At 42.5% G+C, this 22,681-nt stretch overlaps 1 protein-coding gene across 1 annotated transcript; it reads right to left on the bottom strand.

Moving 5' to 3' along the window:
• Positions 1 to 19,306: 19,306 nt before the first annotated feature.
• Positions 19,307 to 21,238, bottom strand: foxd1 (forkhead box D1). Its single transcript, XM_053411465.1, has one exon. The coding sequence runs from the start codon at positions 20,979 to 20,981 to the stop codon at positions 19,896 to 19,898; it is 1,086 nt and encodes a 361-aa protein (XP_053267440.1). The 5' UTR covers positions 20,982 to 21,238; the 3' UTR covers positions 19,307 to 19,895.
• Between the last annotated feature and the right edge of the window lie 1,443 nt (positions 21,239 to 22,681).

Raw genomic sequence — 22,681 nt, 5'->3', positions numbered from 1 at the left:
CTAAAGATCAACCTATGACCTATATACTACTACTAACATGTTAGATTGTAGACCTCGGCTTTTTCATTGAATACATGACGACATTGAATCAAATCTTATAACCGTGTTTAAAAAAGTTTAAAAAAAACAATCAGATCTGTTCTCTGATGGTTTTCTGGGGTGAAGCTGAGCAGACGCCGCTCTGCACCTCCATGATTTATTAGGGCATCAGCTGTATGTTTTTCTAGTATAATGGCAGAGAATCTATCAATGCCACGGCGCTGTGTGCTGTTACTGTTAGCATATCTCAAAGCCTGCAATATCATTAATGGAGCCCCTCCCCCCCTCCCCTATATAAACACACCCATGCGAACGCACACACTCCGACCCTATGGTGCCCATACATGCACTGGCTCCGTCGCCGGCCATTGGCTGAGTCTTTCGAGGAACCTCCTCCCAGAGCGACAGACTCGATATCTTTCGCTCCAATAATCTCTCACAAATGCTGCGTGCGGCTTTGGTGTCCCCGAGTGCTCTACGCACGAGATGGCTCAGACAGGGCTCAACGTATGACCACGCACACGAGTAAACATAGTGTACACACACATCAGCATCACTTCAGCTGAAGGACACGTCCTCCATGGATGTACAGGCCTCTGCAAGCGCCAGGGCGGCTCAATATTTGCTCTGTTGTGTTTCTTTCAGGATATGCAGTAATCTATATAAATATATATATATACATTCCTATCATCCTGTTGTGCTGAGGGGGGATTTTCTTTATTCATATCATGATAAAAGCTTTGGATTAACATCCGAGGTGTTAGATGAGGGGATGGACAGCTTGAGAAAGCAGTGACAATGGACTGATCTGATGAATTGATTCGGGAGAGGAGGTTCTGTCTCCAAAATAACAGAGGGAGGAGACGTGTGTGTGCGTGTGCGTGTGTGTGTGTGTGTGTGTGTGTGTGTGTAGGTGTGTGTAGTGTGTGTGTTTGAGTTGGAAATAGACAAGCAGATTATAGATGAGATGGGGGGGTTAAGGGGAGACAAGGCTGTCTTGGAGTGAGAGGAGAAGGGGAGCACTGACTGATGAGTCCCCCCCCTCGCAGTGAGAGTCCTCCACCCAACCCTGGAGGAGTTTCACACTCCTGCAACATCAGTGCTCCCAGAGGAGTGGTGTTTGTCAGACAAGACATCCAACAGGTCGGGGAGGACGTGAACAACAGGAACGTGAAATATGCGATGGGAAACGTGTCTTTGAGATGAGGTAATGTTCTCTCCTCTGGCACATTGGGACAACAGCTTCGGAGGCTGGTGGTGGGTGATTCGCTGGTGGCTCTGTGTTCTCTGGCCCTTTGCCCAAACAGCGGGTTCATTACCACTGAATCAGTTACAGCAGACTGACACCCAGACTTCAACTCACACACCTCACAGCTCGGATGAGACCGCCCTCCTCCTCTCCGGTGCCAAGATAGTGAGCCCTCCTCTCTGAATGATGCACACAGGTCCCAGTGCTGTCAACTACCAGGCAGGGAAAAAGCACACGGAAAGAAAACGCAGATGCTTTTTGTTCAGTATTTATTTATAAATTTTTTACAACTTCTTATGAGTGAGGACAAAATCATGTCCTATCTGCAAGGTTAGGACTTTATTCTATTTTAGTCGATGGAAAGCAAGAGTTACCATTAATAAAAAAGGGAAACGCACCAGTAAATCTCCCCCCAAAGTAATCAGTGGTTTAAATCTATTTCTTTTAATGTTTTTGAAATAAAAAATAAATGAATCAACCGACACAGCGATGGTAAACAGCCAATGTAGTTGAATGAAAAAACCTGCATTATTCTGTGGGTTCAAAATTCTGGGAAACAGAGATTTTATCGGAAACAGATTATAATTGAATTCTTTTATTTGCATTTATACATCATTTCCAAATTGAACCACCTATTTCAGAAGTAATTTTGCTGAAGATCTGTGCTCTTCAAAAAACCATTAGTTTCCCATTCTGGGTCATTCTGGGCGACTTTCTCGCTGGGAGCCAGATGAGAAGACAGAAACCGTTCTCATGTCTTCGCGTAGAACAGGTGAAGTGTAAAAAGAACAAGGGGGTTAGGAGCCAGACTATTTCTTGGCTGCAGGGATCAGTTGTTTCTTTGAGTCTTGGCTGGTTTGCTGGCAGCTGCCCGAGCCAAGAAATGGACCTAAAAAGTCTGACTGTCACTTTTGCACTTTGGTTTTTGTGCTGATGGAAAAAGGAAAAAAAAGAAAAAGAGAAAGCGCAGGTTAATTCATGAGCTTTAAAGGTGACGCTGGGAGGATTTTGTCACGGTTGGACTGAACGGGACGAGCTGCCTCCTCCTGACATCGGCCGTAAGTGGAGTCAATCCCCTCAACTAACTCTCACTAAGTAAAATATTGGGCTGTTCCATTAAGATGTAGAGTTCATCAAATTCACTTTTGCAGGGGGCAGGACTACAGCCGAATCTAGCCCCCAAAATAATCTGTCATAAATGAAAACACATGCAGCTGGCCCCTTAAGAGAGAGAAAAAAATGATTGAGAGCCGCAATTGAAAGAGGAAGTAAAGAAGGTCAAAAAGTGATCTTTATTTTCTTAAGCATCCCTACCTCTGCTATTAGCCAGTGGTCGTTTCTTAACCTTTCGGGTCCTGAATCAAGGGCCTGCTCAGTCGAGGTTCCCCTCAGAAATGGAATTAGACTAAAATTACAACGTGAGGTCATGGCTCTCTGGCACTGAACCCAGCAACAGAAGAAAAAAAACGGGGTTAGCAAAAAAGATTTAGAACCTTTGAAGAGCATAGCTTGGTATAGAAATAATCATAAAATATAAAGTAAATTACGTTCACTGAAGTATGTCGGAGCACGTTGAAGCCAGAAACCTCAAAGTGGGAGGACTATAGCAGGAGTTTTATGGAAGTGGCCACTTTCGGCATTCTTGTGATATTCCCAAAGTACTAAAGATAGCAGGGCTGTAAAGTACACATGTATGCTTGTGTGCAACAAAGACTAACACACACACACACACACACACACACACACACACAGCACCTTAAGTTATAGTTTGTTCAGATAGGTATCTAAAATATATGATGTGATGTATTGTTTCTCACTTTTAATTATGAGATCATGCAAAAATGGTTGAGGTGTTGCATAGATTGCATTTTGCGAGGACTGCAGCAAGTAAAAACTCACTTTTCTCAGATTAGTGTTAAACAATAAAAAAGAAATACAAATCCCCATATTACATTTGGTTGGTGTTGACAGAGAGCGTATGATGGTGGAAGGTTGTTTTTCTTTCATCGTGCTGCGTCTGGGTTTTAACATCCCCAAAGTGCAGGTTCTTCAGCTTTGCTTTTGGTTCGTTTTTGTCCAACAGCTACTCATGTGGGGATTGTAAAACCAACGTCCTGGGGCATGGTTTTAACCAGCACACCTTCATCTGGAGGAGACTCTCCACCCCTAGCTCTAACCCTAACCCAGTGATGTGCAGGTTTTTTTTAAAGCACCAGTTTAGGATGGAACAGTGGGAATCAACTACACTGTTTATCTTTATGCTTTACTGCTGTCAGTTCAGCTCATACTTCTCAACAACAGAAATGCCCTTTTTTGGAGTGAGCCCGGAGGAATATGGTGACTCGTCAGTTGTGTGTCATGATGACAATCACAGAGCTGACACACTGCTGGGTGGTAAAATGTGGTTTGTTGCTGCAGTAACAGCCTCCACGACAAACAACAACACAGGCTAGCACCACTAATAAAATAAAATAATGAAAGTTTAGGTTCCTGGTTATTCATGTAAGTTGATATTTATGCTTATTTTCCTGATTAAATTTTTATATAAATACTATTTAGATGACACATATTTCTTAAAAATTAAATTCTAAGATGTATGATCTATTCCGTACACTATACAGTGTGTATGTGCTATTCTTCAAAGTCTTCAACTCCATGGTTTTTGGTCATATCTTCTTAATGTCATGACTGTTGAGACGTCTGTGCTCATCAGTAACGAGAACTAAAAGTCTCACCACCACACAGACACAGGCAACAGTGGTTTTCTTCACTGGGATTCTATATAATCTTTATTCAACAACAAAAAGTCTGTAAAAGATAGTAAAATTATTATTATTATTATTATTATTATTATTATTATTATTATCATCAATTTGTTTGTATTACTAGTTGAAACATCAACATGAGTGTGATCCTGAGGCTGCTGATCCAAGGTGATATTTCAAAAATACAGGGTTTAAAAGTTTAAACATCACTTTGGGATTGGATTAAGTTAGAGTTTATTTCTAAATGTAGAAGAGGAATATGATAATTTACTCTTAGTCTTATTATTCTCATTCTTACATCACTCTTATTCTTGGTTACCTTCTATACTATACGGTGTAGGCCAATGGAATTCTCTTATTTAAAGATTGCTCAATGTCTTTGGCTACCAAGCCTTTAAATAACAGATGCGACTCAAATGGAGAACAATCTGGGGATTTGTGTGATCTCCGAAAAATCGAATGGTAGCCTTAACCCTTATCCAGTTGTTTATTTTGTTATTTCTGCACTCTCTGTCCTTTCCTGTCCAGGAATACACAAAAACATACATGTACAATTCTAAATATACAAGCAAAGTTAGATATCTGGCACAATGCTATAGCTTCATGTTTCCATTTAGTCTCAAATATCTCACTAAATCATGTGGAACCGAGCCCCAACATTTAGCCAGATGACCCTGGACAATTATTCGACTACTGATTTAGACCTTTAATCCCTGCTTTAGTTTGCTGCTGAGTTAACGAGGGAGCTAGTTAATGTACTTTCAGCCACAGGGGACATGCTGTTTGGCTTGCATCCCGTAAATCTATGTGCTGGGTAGACTGCATTTGTATAGCAACAAATCAGCTCATGCATCATCTCAAGGTACATTTACATAGTAAGGTGGAGACATTATAACCGTTCCATTGATGAGCAAACAATATTATTTGCTATAATCTTGAAGAAACAGCGAAAACAAAACCCTTAACAGAACCTCCCTGTCTGTTTCACCGTTTATACAAACTAGATTATAAATAACGCTTCACATCAGTTAGGCTATATATATTTAGTCTTAAGCTGTATTCACACATGAACCGGAGGATGACAACCCAGTCTCCGGAGTTTCCCTTTCCCCTCCCCAACACAGAAATCTCCAGCACTCCCAGGTGAGAGGTGGAGCAGCAGGCTGGGGCAGGACGTATCTTATTGATTCTGCTGCAGAGATCATGTGTTTTTGTTTACGTCCCATCCACACCAGCTTATCACCACAAACTCGATGACATCTTTCTTGGGTTTCTTCTATGTGTCTGGCCCGGCTTTTTCCTCCTTTGTTCTTTGTATGTTTTTTTTTCCATCTCTGCGTCTGTTGAGTGTTAGAAACTTCAACTCCCCCCCCAACCCCCCCACCCACTCGCTCACAGTGAATCCTGCAGAAGATCTCCTGCTGTGTTCCCACATCAGCTCCTTGGGACTTGCTCTAGAGTTTAGGAGGCTGATCAGAGGAAAGTCCGGATGCTCTCTCGCCAACGTTTCTGGAGAATGTCTGGAGATTACCCAGAGCTCCGTGGATGTCTTAAAACAATTTAAGAAATAAAGTGTCTTTGGTTTGCTAAACCACTTCTAAAATATTCTGTGGAGTTAATAACCACATTAACGAACTATTCTGCAAAAAAAAAAAAAAAACCCTGCTAATTAACCTAATAAGGATTTTTACTGGTTTATAAATGGTCAAATAAAAATTGCCTACCTTGTGTTTCTCTTTCGTTTCTTTTCATATATTCTAGGACCTTTAGTTTCTCATAATGTCATATCCTTTGTTCAAATGGACCTTTAACACTGAAAATGTTGATCCTAACAAGGACCAAGAAGTTGGTAGTACCCAAGCTATAGGGGGCGTAATTGAGCAACACACCAACACACATTAACTGGTAAACATGCATAATGGGCCATTGCTAAATACCACATAGGCTCCTTCAGAGTAGCTCCTGCAGGATTTTGCTCACAGGGACCTGCAATTTGTCTACTACTCTGCAAGAAGTCTTCATGACATCAAAAGATGGTTGTCCCCACAACATAATGATTACAACAACACGCGTGCACATACACACACACAAACACACACACACACACACACACACACACGCACACACAGATAAAGGAAGATCATAGAGACTCTGTAAGACTTATCTTGTTATTCCGACCAAAACTGATCTTCCACTTTCTCCTGAGCCTTGGCCCTTCCGTGATGAAGTGGGAAACACAGTGATTGATGGTGCTCGTGCTCCAAGATTCATCAGATGACCTGCTCTGATATAGTGATATAAGAAAGTGTCAGAAGTGTGGGTGGTCGATCGGCACGCTTCCCTTGAGAAGAGAAGGGACAGATCCCGCTCCATGTAGGCAAGAGATCACACGCATGTCGCAGATTACTCATAACTTGATCCAGAGCGGCTGCTCGTTTGCGGGAAACGTGTCATGAGTTTGCATATTCTTTCTGTGGATGCGCATGTGTCTTCAGACATCGCCGGCTTCATTCTGCTCTTTGTCTAATCCTGCACGTACAACTTTAATGACCTCAGCTGTGAAAACAGAGCGCATGCATCTCCTCCACGCCCTGTCCTACGGCGGGTCCCCAGAGGCCGATGTTGGCGAGGGGGGAGTTTGCAGAAGTCGGGTTCGGAGGGGGGTTTGGGGGGGATCCAGATGCTTGGTTCGAAGGAAGCTAAATAACTTCAAGGTTCACTTGCTTAAGCTCCGTATGACATACTTCAACACTTCCTTCACTCTCTCCTGCTCGCTCTTGGTGGGTGTGCCTCCACTGTATGTTTGTCTAAGGCAGTGTGAGCGAGCGAAAGTTTGTGTTATTCTCCGGTGCGTATCAATCCTTCTGCATTTATGCAGCCAAAGGGTGTCTCGTTGAGGGAGAGAATATTGGGAATCAGGTGCATTATGGCACCATTTCAGTGCGAGGAGAAGAAAAACAATCAAGTCGTGACGGGGCGAATAGCAATGTTATTGTGTGTGAGTGTGAGTGGAGTAGTTAAATGCTTCCATTGCTCTCTCTTTCTCTCTCCGTCTGCCCCTCAGGCTCCATAAAATGGCAGTGGATAGCAGGCCGTCCCTGAGGAGCATCACTAGGATAAACACACACTCATGAATGGGCTGCATTGAGCCGGGTCTGGTAGGGGATGCAGGGGAATACAGGGGTCAGCAGCGGACCCCTCCTACCGGGGAGAGGTCACCACACTGACCGCCCTCATAGCAGCAATGCGCAGAAAGCCAAAGACAAGAAGGATAAATTCTTTGCTGAGCCCCCCCGCCTCTCCTCTCCGCTGCCGTTAGCCCTTGTTCCTTCCATCCCTCCCTTCTTCCTACATCCCTAAAGATTGAAACGATAGCCCCCATGAACACCCCTGCTCTGCTACTGAGAGAATGATTATTTGTTTAGACTGGGAAAGCCATTAAGTATTAACGACATAGTATCAACCTGTCAAACGGTTTAACCGCCGGCTTTGCTAACTGGAAACCAGGTGACAACAATGGAAGCTACTTTATAAAGATTATCCTGAGCTCAATAACTCAAATAAACTGATCAATAAGTTGGTGCCTGGTTGATAGACTGTGTTTCTATAGTTCAAAAAACACAAGCAAAGTTTAACTCCTCTGCAACTGAAAACACGAGCATAACGAGGTGGAAGATGAATCTATTTGACAACGAAAATGTCAAGCTTATTTTGTCTGTTTACATAAAACCATGCTTCCTCACTTTCTGGTTTAGTTCGGAAAGAACTACAGTGGAGCTCAGTTTGAGAATTGATGCCCTCAGAAAAGTGATGATTAATGATTGAAGGTTAAAAAGAATAGTTTGACATTTCGGGGGAATCTGTAAACTATCTTGCAAAGACTTAAAATTAATTATTTTACTTGTTTCATTTATCTGTATAGACATTGGAGTGTAAAAACAGATTTGTATACTTTTCTTTTACCTTAGGACAGAGCCGAGCTAGCTACTCACTGTGTTTATGTCTTGGCTCAGGAGATCACAAGAAGGTTGGCGGTTTGATCCCCATCTCCCCCAGTTCCCACGCCGAAGTGTCCTTGGGCCAGAACCGTAAATTGCCCCTGATAGTGTGTGATAGAGAGAGTTTTACATATGCACTGAATGAACATGTGTGGGGCTGAATGGCCAAACTGAGTGTAACCACAGTTTGAGCCTCTCATGTATTTTACTGTTCAAACCATCTGTCAGGTGAAAAAAGCGGTCTAGTGCATGATTAAAAAATACACGTTTAACACATTATTTATACAACTTGAGAAATCTGTAAAAACAAACTTTAAAATGTTATTTCCTTCATATTATTTGAGGAATATTTGATTACGGTACATTCTCTGTCAGACCATCTCTCTGGGTTTGACAGCTACTTATTTTTCATACGCTTAACACTTACTTGAATTCAAAAGTAATGCATTAGAGGCGCAAAACTGGGAATATTGGCTAAGTTGACTACCTGCTGGCTCCAGCTGCATATTTACCATAGAGACATGGGATTGTCTTGACATAAACCAGGCCAGAAAGTTAAAAACTCTATTCCCCCAAAAGTCATAAAACAATGACATTTTCCATTTGGGAATTAAGAAACCTAGTAGCCTACTGTGAGACCCATCAAATTAATTGCAGAGAAACCTCGACTTCCAGATATAGTGGTCTAGATGTTATTTTCAGGTTACTTAGCCTCTTTGTTTTTCACAGTAAATTTGATAAGAGAACCATTCATTCCTGTAAGTGAAGTTAAGTTAAGATCATTAAGCTCATTAAAACTGTTTACAACCGGGTCTTCATCTCATAGACTCCATGAACCAAGATAATCTAAATTTGTTTATATTGTTCTGTTAAATTGCGGCAACACACACACACACACACACACACGCACACACACACTAACACACACACCCTAGCCAGAGAAATGCACAGATTTATGCATTTGCTCTGTGACATCTTAGCACAACAATTTCACCCCTTCTTCCCTCATCGGCACACATCGGCACATCCCCCCCCCAGAGGTGACGAGCAGAGAAAATGGAAACACAGTGATCTGTATAGCATGTGTGCTCAGGCTGGACCCAGGCCACGTCCTGGACACCCTGCCTCCACCTGAGTGCAGAGTGAGGGGAGAGGATGGAGAGATCCAGAGGAGGAGACCAGTGATCAATTAGGCTACCACTGCATCCTGCCTGCACTCTGTTTCACACGACTTCAACTTTATTTGTATAGCCCTTTAAACACAGCATTGTTGAGCCAAAGTGCTTTACAAAGAAAAGTGTAAAAGGATAATCAGCGAGAACAAAAGTGACGATAAATAACAATCATAACACAACTTCATCTTGGATTCAGGGTTTGTTGTTAGGGTCCTTATTTACAGTTAAACATCTCGTTCTTAATGAACACATGGCGAGTTCCTTTATAACTTCCAGGCGGAGGTTTTACTGTTTTCTGAGCGTTTTCCCTATAAGCCGTCCAACTTATTATCAAAATTCTCAACTATGTTTATCTGGCTCCTAATATCTTTGCTTTCATAACAAGACCTCACTCTGTGATCCGGTTTAGTTGAGAGTTTCCAAATGTATTATTCTACGGTGTTTGAGTTGGCTGCATGGGGCTGCAGTGCTGTGCATGAATCAGTAAAGAATAAACAGCCACTAACGACCGTCCAGGGCGTCGTTTAAGAGTCTTTCACCAGACACAAGACAAAGGTACAGACTTTAATACAAATTCAAGATAAGATAAGATGAGATAAGACAAGATAAGTTAAGATAAGACAAGATAAGAGGAGATAAATGAGATGAGATAAGATAAGAATAACCTTTATTAAAGTAAGAGTCAGCAGCAGATAGTCAGAATGAGGTAGACAAGAGAATAAAAGAGGCACAGGATTAAAAAGTTAAAAAGTAAATAAGAATACAGAAAACATTTACATAATATATATAACTTTCACTACAGACAGATATTGTTTGTGGATAAATGTACAATTGGCCACTGTCATGGAGTATACGATATGATATAAATATAAAATGTCCCAATAAGACAGTAAGAGAGCATGCAGGTGGAACAGTGTGATATAATGTAATACAACTGGCATAAGTTATACAGATAATGTGGAAGAGGACAATAATCTGCAAAATGACATTTTCATTAAAAATAGTGCGAGTAATGGTGAGTAGTAGTGATATGGAATCTGACAGATATAGTTGTCATCTGCGTCACATGCAGCAGACAACAATTAGAGAAGCACTTCTTCTCAACAAGCAGAACTCCTCCAAGATAGTGTCTACAGTGTTTTAGATGACACACACATATACTTGTTTTAAACTAGTCTTTCTTTTGGCTTATTGTTTGAAAGTAAACTAGAATCCTGCAGGCACCTCATAGGACCACCTGACCAAACACTGCACATAAAGGTCCAGCACTGTCTTACTTTCATTTTCTTACATTTAACATATACAGCATAGCTACACCTGGTGCTCAAGATTTTGTTTTACAAAGACCAGTCTCAATTGAGCGAACATTCATGCTAACCCCTCTGTGCCAACTCACAACAAGAGAAACTTTGACTTAGCTACCAAAACCTTTGCCGATTTTAAATATTCGTTTCATTTTCAAATCCTCCTCCCGATTGCCAGGGCCGTTAGGAATCTGAAAAACCATTTAATGTGTTATAGTTTGACACCTGTCGTTTTTATGTGTAACATTTAAAACCCCAGAAATACGACTTTCATATGTCAAGTATACAACAAAGATTGAATTCACATACTATATAGCCCCCTGATTTTCGGATATATATATATGATCATTTCACAATTTAACATGAAAACATAAATCACACACTGCTATTTAAATATATAAAGGTATACATTCAAAATAATATTTAAAATCTTTTTTTAAAGATATTTATAAAAAACACACATGGCCAAAGTGTCCTGGGGCAAGACACTGAACCCTAGATTGAACCCCTAATCCCCTGACGGCTGTACCGACAGGGTGTGTGACAGCAATGCAAGTAAGTGCAGCATATAGAATCGCTGTGTTTGTGAATTGTTGAATGTGGCTCATATAATGTAAATTGCATGATTGATAAGACTATAAGTTCTTTATGAATACTGTTTATGATATACTGTATAAGTCTCTACAGGTTGTTAAATCACTTCATTTGTTCCCAGAGTTGATCATCAACTGTAAATATAAAATAGGATAAGATCATGTAGCTTGCTGCTCCTCACCACATCACCGGTGAGTCAGAGGAGCACCACTGATTCATGGTCAAACAGATATTTTGCTGTTTGCCGGAGAAGTCCGCTTGCATAATGATCGCACTGAATTACCACTATTGCACGGTGGTAATTAGTCTTGGTGTTCGCATTTATGTGCGCACTGAGGGTATGTGGGTGTGTAAAAGCCACTTTTCCAGCTTTGCCGTGTACAAGAGGGCAAAATGGAAGCATAAGTGAGGCACTCCAAGCATGGGAGATAAAACATGTGAAGCCCCCCCACCCTACCCCCTGAGTGATTGTAGATTCAACCAGAATGCATAAAAGCGAGTTCCGACGATGACAAACACACAAGTTGGACCCCTCTTTACTTCTTTGTGAACTGGTGTGGTTTAGACAAATTGGGATTTTTTTGGTCCCCGGTCGAGTAATATATACACTTTGTGTTAGCATTGAAATTCAGCTGGTAAATTTAGCCTGTGCCAACACAAGCGTTCAGCTACATTTCAGCAGGTCCGCTGCACCCTGCTGTGCCCTGAAAATGTATCCAGTTACATGCCGATGGAGCCACTTCACATGTCCAACAGAAGTCCGCTTAGAAATGAGCCGACGAGCTTGCCCACCCTGAAGCCCCCCCCTACAGCGATGTTGCACTTTGATGGAGGCGACGGAAGACTTTTTTGACGGAGGAAAAGGAAGTGCCTACCACCTTGGGAGGAAGTATCAAATAAGAGCAGCATATTTTTTCCACTTTGGTGAGATCTCGCCAGTTGGAATCTCTTCTGTGGGGACTTTATTCACACTGGCACTCAGACAAAAAGGCGGCTTTCAGACAGGTCTCACGTGGATATATGGTGTTGGCACGGTTTCTCTCCTCCATTTGAGAGGGTCGACATTGTCGTTGCAAACTAGTTGTGTGTTTTCCCTTCTTTATTTGACCAAACCTGTGGAGGAAGAGAAAGGGGAATGGAGAGAAGTGTGATGAAATGACACCTTTAACTGCATTGACACTGTGATTTGTACATGCAGACATGAAATAGATGGAAGGAAATCCACTAAATATACTCACATTTACTGTGTTTCCTGTCACTCTGTCCCTCTCACACACTCAAACGTATATTGTTTTTCCGTGCATTACTTGGTCATGACTCAGGGGGGCAGATGACAAGTTAGAAAAGTGTATTTCCAAGGGATATTTTTCCTCACCTCCACAATTTCATACAGTGTGTGAGCAGGAAATCAAAGCTCAGCTCCTTAATGTGTTGCAGAGGGTCATGGTTTTGTCTTTTGTGTGGCCCACATTTTGCCAAAGGAGGAAACCAAGAGTTGGGGTTGCTCTTGTGTGTGTATCCTCAAATCTCTGGATCTAATTGTGGGTCAATCTGTTGCTCTGTGAGAGGAGCACGTCTGTCAAATATCAAGACAGATTTAGGCAAACTTCCAAAAGCACGAGAAGGCACAGCGACAAAGAGAGAGAGAGAGAGAGAGAGAGAGAGAGAGAGAGAGAGAGAGAGAGAGAGAGAGAGAGTGAGGTGGGGTGGCTTGATCCGACCACTTAGACGCTCAGCTCCGGCGTCTGCCCTGCTCCCTCCTCAGATCCGAGTCGTCCCACGTATAGACACTCTGCGGTCGAGTCAACGAGGCGGAGAGCTGGAGAGAGAGAGAGGAGGATGGGAGGAAAGGAATATACAGACAGAGGGGAATGCACGGGGGAGGAGAGGGGAAGGGAAAGTGAGGAGTGACTGGGCCTACATGGGTGGCTTTCGCTGCTGATGTTTGTGGCTTGCCGTTTGAGTGACAAGCCTGCCGTCATTGTGGAACCAATGACACAAGCCAGAGGATGCAGGCTGAAATTTCAAACTTGGAAGCTGTCTGAGACGGTAGAAGCTTTGAACTATCCCCCCCCCCTGTTCCCCGCGTCGACCACACATATACATGCACAGGTTTACAGGAGGCATGCTACCGGGTTTCTACAGCGTGTGGGCCGTTCTGTGTTTGCTGTGCAGACTGCTGGAAGTCTGTGTTTAGAAGCCGGTCCCGCTCGGAGGATATGTTTGGGTTCTGCCTTGTGTCAGCTGCAGCCGTTGGTGTGGATTACCTGTGGGTGTCACGATGATGAACGGGCGGCTGGAGCTCAATGAAGTGTTTATGACCGAGAGGCGTTGTTGCATGTAACTAATCAGGCCTGAAGCCGGTAGGAGCAAGCGGTGCTTCTTTGGCAGACCCCTCCGAACGGTAACGCGATGATGCTTAATGATGTGAGGGATGCAAACGGTCAGCGGATGTTGTGGTGACATCACGCAGCTGCTGGACTCAGGAACTACCAAGACTAAGTGGGACTTTCCAACTGGCTGAGATGCCCTGGCTACATGCAGCCAATTTTTTGGAGGGGTTCTATTTATTATTGTAACCTAAGTAGGAGATGTCTAGGTAACCTCTGTACTTTGTTTCAAGTGGACAGAATAATAAATTCTGCTGTAACAAATGGTTTGTTTCAAGCCGCCTGTTATTTTATCATCACATTCTGCACAAGCGTGATGGATAAGCTATGGGCCCCGGTTGTTTGTAGGAGCGGATAGCATGCCAAAGCAAACACGTGCAGGGCTAAAAGAGTGAAAAATGCAGTGAGAGGCAGCAACATAATTCTACAGCGGATCCCAGATCTGTGGGTTCACACCGAGGTGAGACAGGCAAGATGTAGAACAAATAACCCCCCCCCCCGAAAGTCTTCATCTAAATAAATTATGTGCAAGGATGCGTGCCCTCGCACTTCATGAGGTGGTGAAAGCTCAGTGTTTCTCCATGGTCTGTGTGGGGTGAGGTGGCCGGGAGCCAGAGTCTTTAATTCCTCTGTCAAACAGCACTTCATACATCTCTACCACGGTTACTGTAACTGTAATTCTCATCATGTGCACGCATCACAACTTTGCACCTACAGTCTCCGAACTTTCAGTCTGCCCACTTCCACACTACTACGTTTTATTTTGAAAAATACAACATTTTCTAACTAACTCGATCTCTGTCCACTTAAGCGTTTTGGCTCCGTATCAGTTTTAATCCCGGTTTATACCAACACGCCTGAAAACACATACCATGTGATCCCCCTCATACACTTGGCAAGTGCGTGCCAATGTTCATGGGAATTGTATCTGATTGCTCGAATAATAGCTTGTCTCATTGCATCATTGTGAAATGCAGAATTGAACTGCACAGCAGCTGTTAGCAAAAAAAAAGTCTCAGCAACCCCTTTAATTGATTATCTATGTTGTATTCTACACTGATAGCCAGGGCTACTGATGGTTCTACTGCTAAGGCCAATTCTTTAGGAAAGAGGTCACGTGATGGGAGCCAGACGAATCAGCAAAGGCTACATTGTGTCAGAAAAGACCCAATCGGCAATCTGTTGTTAGTGTCATGGACATTTCTGTACGTCCAGACTTAAACCCAGCCTTGAAGCAGCGTTTTCAAAAGTGTCTGTTGTAGAAACACTGAACGTCAGTAGTGTTGTGGACGACAGGCAGCGTCGATGCGTTTTCAAACAGAAACTTAGCAGTGTGGATGAGTGTCTCTGTGGGGTTAGACGTGCTAAGAAAGTTTTGTTCTGCCTTTTGTTTGAGACCTCTGATGAGACGACATAAAGGAAGAAAGAAGAAAGAAAGAGAAAGAGATGAAATGGGCCAGAAAAAGAAAGAGCAAAAACGATGGCATTACAAAAGGGGGAAAAGCAGAATGTATCCCAGAGCCACTCTTGTGTAGCAGGTCCTTGCAGCTCTGAGCAGCCTCTAATTAGGCCAGTATTCAGGGGTGGCATTAGTTCCCAAACTTTTTAATGGGGTGGAAAGCGGAGCTCCTTTTAGAGAGCGGGGATAAGTGTAGCGACTGTTCCATACACTGAATAGCAGATGGAGAGATTCTGCGCCTCCCTGGGAGGTATTCACTCTTTTTTTTGTATTCCATTCCCTGTGCTCTCCCCTTTTCCCAATTGCTCTCTTTTTCTTATGTTTCTCCTGTGTTCTCCACACATAACCTCCATCAGACGCTGCGAGGTGTAAAAACACAGTGTTTCACCTCGAATTGAAATAAACCGATGCACGAGAAGAGTTCAATTTTAGTCTTTCAGTCAAAACTCGGACAACACAGTGTGATGTGATTGTAAAGAATGAATGAATAAAAAACAAATGTAGCCTCCTGAGTGAGACTGACCTGTCTGCTGGGTTTATTAATTTAGCTGGTCCTCGGTCTGTCCCTTGTGTGTCTGATATCCCACTGTAGCTTCACAGCACAACTCCTGCACTACAGAACTTTACCTAATAGTTTAGGCTACCTTGGTATGGGGTGGGGGGGTTGAAAGGGTTCGTTTGTACTTGTTTCTTCCTTTTTGTGTGATGTTGTGGTTGCTTTCTTTTTTATTGTATGTGTGTTTTTCCTTTCCATTGTGATGTACTGAAAATGGAGGGAAAAGATGGGAGTACTGGATCTCTGAATACTGTATTTCATGTTACACACTTCGTTGGATAAAGTATGAGAAAAAAAATGTTTTTATCAAATGTATAAATTTATTAAAACTCGTAATTTTTCTCTTGTGGGGATCAAAGGTGAAAAATAAAATACATTTCTGGACATTAAAACTTTTTAAAGTAATTTGAAAATACATCAGAACAATAGAACTTTATAAAACTATAAATCTGTTACTTGTGTCATCCAGATTCACATAATTTCACCATTTCAAATTAGATTTTTCCTTTAAGTCGTCTTTCTGCACTTCTTTATTCTTAGGTATTTTTTATTGATTTAAAAAGCTTTATTAATATAAATATTGACTTCTCATCTTTTATGAGATAAAAACCCTTAATAAAATGACTTTATATGATTTGTGCCACTTAATGATTTTCATGATGATATTAATGAGTGCTCTATTCTTCTTGGACTATTTATTATTATAATATATAGAGCAATAAAAAAACGTATAAATATTTTGGTTAATCCCACAGTGAACTCCTGGTTACACGCAATGCAGCCTGTTTGTGGGGTTATAAATTATTTAATAGAAACATTATTGGGCCCGAAAATTAAGATTTTTACCGTTAAAGGCTTTTATAGAGGAAAAAATAAATGATTTTCAGTAATTACACAGGGCAACCTGAATTCATTATTTATTGAAAAGCTAAAAGTTGTTTAGCTGTTTTTCATTTTTATATTTTTTATATCTAACATTTAAATATGTCTGATTGGAGGAAACTTTTGTCTTATAACAGATTCCTATAATTGGATCATAAATAAGTCCTCAGACTGTTCAAATAAAGAAAGATTGTCAAAATAAATGACCATAACTTAAAGCTGCATGTGGAATTCATCAGAAAAAGCTTTTTCCCTTTTAAAACCTTTTGTTTATATTGTCACATTTATTTATTTATTTATTTCTCATCTGAACTTATCTTAAATCACAATTAATACCATTTTCTCTTAGTGTGATTGTGTATATTTTCAATGCCACCACTTCCATCTTCAAACTCGGAGTTGTCGGTATCTCTCTTTTTTTTAATTACATCTTAGTTGCTGTGTCCAGTATAAGGAGAGGTGCTGGGGTCCCGCTAAGACCCCTTGTTAATAAAGGATCAAAAAAAATTACGTGCTAACTGGTTTGCAGCTTACTGCAGAGTTGCCACGTCTTTATGACTTTCTATGAAACGTATAGATTATTTTCTACACGCCTCCAAATGCCCCAACGCATTTACCCAAAGGCCAGTGTCTTTCATGGGCTGAGTGTTGTGCTTTATCCCCTCTCCTCATGACCTGTGACCCAGCAGGATAAACTGCTAACTGAGCTTCAGTCATGCTCAAGGAGGCTGATGTCCACATGATCCGTGACATTTCGTGAAAAGCCTCCTTTTTAACTGGACCACTATTTACACTGATTCTGCTGCTGCTGCCATTGTGACCATAGGACAAAACTGTTAATCAACAAACCAATGAATTCAGTGTTTCAAATGCAACTTGTCTTTTTTTCATACTTTAATACAACTTTTCTGGGGGTTTAACTTTAAATATGCTTTGTTGGATCAGTCGATTTAATATGATAAATAAATAAACGAATACATAATAATGATGATATAGTAATAATAATATAGCTTTTAAACCTTTAGCCTGAAAATAAGATAGAGCCCTCAGAGGGACAGTTTTCGCCATTATCACTTATCAGATAGATAGATAGATAGATAGATAGATAGATAGATAGATAGATAGATAGATAGATAGATAGAAAGATAGATAGATAGATAGACGTGGGGTGTTTTGGATGAAGGACCTTGATTTGAATCAAGTTTCTAAATGGATCCAAGCCTGCTGCGTATTCTGGATACGTGTGTGCAAGTTAACGTTATTAAACCTCAACTATTAGCTACTAATATTTATCCAACCAGTGCAATTACGCAATTAAAATGGACCTGGAGCCCAAACGAACTCTGTGTTGAGTCTGAAATCAGGACCATGGACCCACTGGCCCATTATAGGAAGATATAAATGTTTCAGATACACACACGTGATACAAAATATAAGCGAGTGCAGGCCAATTACATCTAATACACACATCTCATTGCAAACTGCATGGGTCGCCCAGATTTTACAGATGGACACCACAAAATTGTATATTTTACAAGTAACTAAATACAACGGATTAAATCCCTGCAGGACTCTAGAGCAAAAAACGACCCGGACTATAGCTTTAAATATTCGTCTCCCTGTTCAGCCTGGTATTTAAACTAGTCCATATAGTACAACTGACCTGCTTCCCTGCTGCTCTCTCCTCAGCGTGAGTGTGTGCGTGTGTGTGTATGTCTCTCATTGCGTGTTACATCATCACGCAACAGCCCGAGCTGTCCTCCCGTGGCCTAGTGAACTGGCTCGAAGCGCCCAGCATGCATGTAGATAGACTACACACACACACACACACACACACACACACACACACACACGTTGCTTTGAATCAGGGGATGCCGCAGACACATGCAGTCGACGGGTGCACACATCCAGTCACGGAAGCAGCTGGGCTCCAACAATATAGGCAACATACACAGGTCGTGAAAAATTAAACACGAGGGGTCTGACACATCACGCAGCATCACGGCAACACAGGTGCCTCGAGCTCCAGCAACCGCCTCATACATGGGGGGGGGGGAAGCAATCTGGTTAAAATCAAATTTAATCCACGGTGTCTAATTATCTGCAAATTGCTGTGCGTAAAAACACAACTCTTTTGGGGGTTTTATTGTCCATGTCAAAATGAGGCGTGATCTCTCCTGCGTGGGATGGTAGTGACCCTTAATAAAAGAGAATAAAACTAGTTCTGATTGGTTAACGGTGGTTTCTAACCTCCAAAACACCCCCTGTCCACGCATCCATGCGCTCTGCGTAGCGCACAAGAGCAGCGCGTCGTTTTCTCTTCGGTAAAACTGTGTCAAATAACAGCAGATTTTGATATGTAAAAAAAATGTCCCCCCTACTGAGCTGACCACCTGTCGGCATCAGCAAAGGTAGAATCACCCACCAGGCAAAGAAAAAATGATAATTTAAAAATACAGCCGCTGTCCCACCGCCACCGACACCTTCCTGTCCGCTCACTGTAATTATTGAGGATGAGCGTGTGAGAGGTCAGGACGCAGGACGCGCAGGAGCCGGTGTGCGCATGTTCCACAGTGAACAGCACGAGTACACGAGAGAGTGCCACATCTAAACAAACATTTGCCAATATTATATATAGATTTTTGGGGGGGGGTCCATGACTCACGCGTAAACACACACTTTTGGAGGAAACACTCTTCTCCATCATCCAAAGCCATGCAGTTGTTAGTAGCTGATTAAACACACAATCCCAATATCAAACAACTCTGACTTCGTGGTTTTATAAAATTATTAGACCCAATATCTGTCTACGCAGTCGAGTGAGCACTATAAGCCCATAATGATTATTTAACAAATTTATTTCCAAACAAATTAGCTTTTTTTTGCAAAACGATATTTATTCTTGTTTAAAACAAACTGTGTAAAAATGTCACACTTCAATAACACAATATTTGCCCCAAAATGTACAATGTTTTATTACTGAAATAAACACACACTGCATATTATTATAAATGTAAGATTTTGCTTGCTGTGTCATACAAAGTTCAAATCAAAACTTGGAAAAAAAAACTTTTGATTTGCCATAACTATTAATAAAAAAAGAACATGGATGTGTTTGACACAAATACATTATTATTAGCCTATTTCAAACATGTGATCATTCATAACCTGCTCATTAAGTCATTGTATCCTGAGACGCCCTAAAAACAGTGACTGAAAAGAATCACTTCATTGAAAGTACAAGGAAAGTTCGTGGTCCAAAAAGTCTGATTCACACCGAAGATAAATGAACATAAATAGCCTATATCTTTAGAAACAGCGTGAATATAGGCACACATCGTGTTTTCATGTCCATCATTCAGCTGCGTGCTATCAAATAAACATACAAAAATAATCCTACCTTCAAAGAGGGGCGCGTTTTTTTTTTGTTTTGCGGCAGTTTGCTTTTTGTCTAACTCTCTTGAAAAGTTTTCAGTTCAGACTTTTAGCAGCCGCTCGTGCCGCTGGCCACTCTGCTCGCAAAGTTTTCAGCCGGGTGTAAAACAGTTCCCGGGTGGACGGTGTGCGGCTGGCCCCCCGCCGCAGGCCCCAGAGAGGAGGGCAAGACCGGGACGAGGACCGGGGAAGTCCGGGAGGGGCTCAGCGAGCCGCCTATGATGCTCTCTATGGAGAAGGGGGAGCGCTGCACCGGGGAGCTGGACTTCTGCACCGGGGACGCAGCCTGCGCGCTGGCGGAGCCCAGGCTGGAGCTGAGCTGCGGGTAAAACCTACTCCTGGCTAAGTCCGTGGTGGTGGGCATGAGAGAGGGCGCGGGGATAATGGTTCCCGTGTGTGAATGCGAGTGCCTGGAGTGCTGCTGGTGCTGCTGCTGCTGCTGTTGCTGCTGCTGCTGCTGAAACGCAAAAAGCGCAGAGTGTGTGTGGTAGGACTGGAGCTGGATGCCGTATCCTCCGCAGCCGTACGGTCCGTACCCATACGCCGCGGCGGCAGCAGCAGCGGCGGCGGGGATGAACGCGTTGTGCTCCCGCAGCAAGTCCTGCGCCTGCTGCCGCTTGAAGCGCTTCCTCCGCCGCAGAAAGCTCCCGTTGTCGAACATATCAGCCGACTCCGGGTCCAGGGTCCAGTAGTTGCCCTTCCCGGGGTTCCCGGGCTCCCTCGGTATCTTGACGAAGCAGTCGTTGAGGGATAAGTTGTGTCTGATGGAGTTCTGCCAGGCCGGGAACTTCTCCCTGTAGTACGGGAAGCGGTTGCTGATGAAGTCGCAGATCTCGCTGAGGGTGAGCCTCTTCTTGGGGCTCTGCAGGATGGCCATGGTGATTAAGGCGATGTAGGAGTAAGGGGGCTTCACCAGGGTGTTCTTGCCCGCCGGCTTGTAGGCATCCCTGGAGGAGGTGGAGCTGTCCAGGCATGGAGGAGGAGAGCCGTCCAGGAGGATGCCGTCGTGCATCTGCGCCACCTCGTCCACATAGGAGCGCGTCTGGCCGTCCCCATCCTCCCCTTCTCCGACCACGTCTATGTCGGTCTCTTCCGAAAGGATGGAGGCATCCGACATCTCTGAGCTCAGAGTCATGGCTCACACTCGGCCGTGCCCTCCGACGCCAGATGAGGAAGACGATGATGGGATGCACAAGCCGCCCTCCCTCTTCAGAAACTCCCGTGAGGAGGAGGGGGAGAGGAGAGGAGCACGTGTCGCCGCCGGTCACAGATGCCCCCCTGCTCTCTCGCTATTTCCATATGTCTGCGGGTTTATTTCTTAAAAGAATTCCCCCCGCCGACTTACGAGCGATCCGGTCGATGGTGGGCAGAGAAATGCGCCGGGAAACCTGCAAAAGGGCCAAACCTGAATCACAGAGGGGGTGGATCCTCTCCGTGTTTATACCAGCGCCCCGGTCACATGGTGAGGAGACGTCACCAGGGCCGAGGAAGGGAGAGAGAGAGAGGCAGAAATAAATAACAAAACACAGGGTCTTTAAAAAAGAAAAAGAAAAAAGTTTTGTGTGGCCAACATCCTTTTTAGTGGTTATTCATGGAGGTCTATATAGTCCACATGTATGACTAATGTCAAGCTTTTATTACACCTCAGTGCTCTGAGCAGAAATACATTCTGGAGGATGAAAAAACATCTCCAGGAAAGTTCAATTACACACACACACACGCACACACAAATACATAGGCAGGTATTATAGGCTACAATTATTATCAAATAAATCTATACATATTATATAATTAATAAACGCATTATGTATTTGTATGTATGTATATATTTAATTGCATAGGTTTATTTACCATATATAGTGTAAATATGGTATGTTTATCTATTATTTATAGCCTATTTGACCGGCCTCTACCAGTGTATATAGTGTATATAGCCTATATTAGTGTCACATATATATATATATATGTGTGTGTGATATGCTTATTTATGATATATTATGTAGATCTAATATGTTTATCTGTTATTTATAGCCCCTATGGCCAACCTATTCACTGGTATAGGTTGGCCATAATATTTATATATATATTTATTACATTATATGTATTTATTATCGCCTATATAACCAGTGTCATGTATTAATGGGTAAAAATGTCAGATATAGAGCACATGCATATTTTTTATTTTATGTAAAGAAACAGCACTTGGAAATACAAAATACTAGTCGAAATATCCACTGTGAAGAATACCTGTTAAAAAAATACCCACGATAGGCTATTTTAATATGAATGTGTAGTGGTGTAGTGCCGGGGAGTGGTGCACCGTATCCAGGCAGCTCGGTTTGCGTGATCCGGTAGTTATCTAGATTATCCGCGAGCCATTTGTAATGGAAAAGAGTCAGCTGTTAACTCGAATCAGTCACGGGTCACGCAGAGCATGCAAGCCCCAGATATAAGGCCTCTGCTCTGCCGTGCTTCTGCAGCATCGTGCGGCTGCTGCTGCTGCTGCTGCTGCTGCTGCTGCTGCTGCTGCTGCTGCTGTGCATATCTCAGTAATTTTATATTATCTGCTTTGCTTTGGTTGCGGGGGATGGCATGACTATTTCTGGGAGTTGGTTTCTTCCTGTTTAACAAAAGTACAAATCTGATAAAAGAGATACTAAATTAACAGATTAAGAGTTAATTTTCAGTATCAGTGTCCAGTGGAAATTCCATTACAATGTTTGCAAGCCTATCAAAAAAACAGATTTCATAAAATATTTTAAAAAAGTATGTATCCTGAGTGTCTGGATTTTATTTTAAAAGTGAGCCTGAATAAAACACATGAAGTTCATGTTT

Source organism: Pleuronectes platessa, chromosome 19 (genome assembly GCF_947347685.1).
Source record: "Pleuronectes platessa chromosome 19, fPlePla1.1, whole genome shotgun sequence".
In the NCBI taxonomy this organism is placed as follows: Eukaryota; Metazoa; Chordata; class Actinopteri; order Pleuronectiformes; family Pleuronectidae; genus Pleuronectes; species Pleuronectes platessa.
This window is presented reverse-complemented; position numbering and strand designations above follow the sequence as displayed.

What these genes read in the sequence shown, in the direction of transcription:
- foxd1 (XM_053411465.1), bottom strand. Translation starts at nt 20,981, where the DNA reads ATGACTCTGAGCTCAGAGATGTCGGATGCCTCCATCCTTTCGGAAGAG.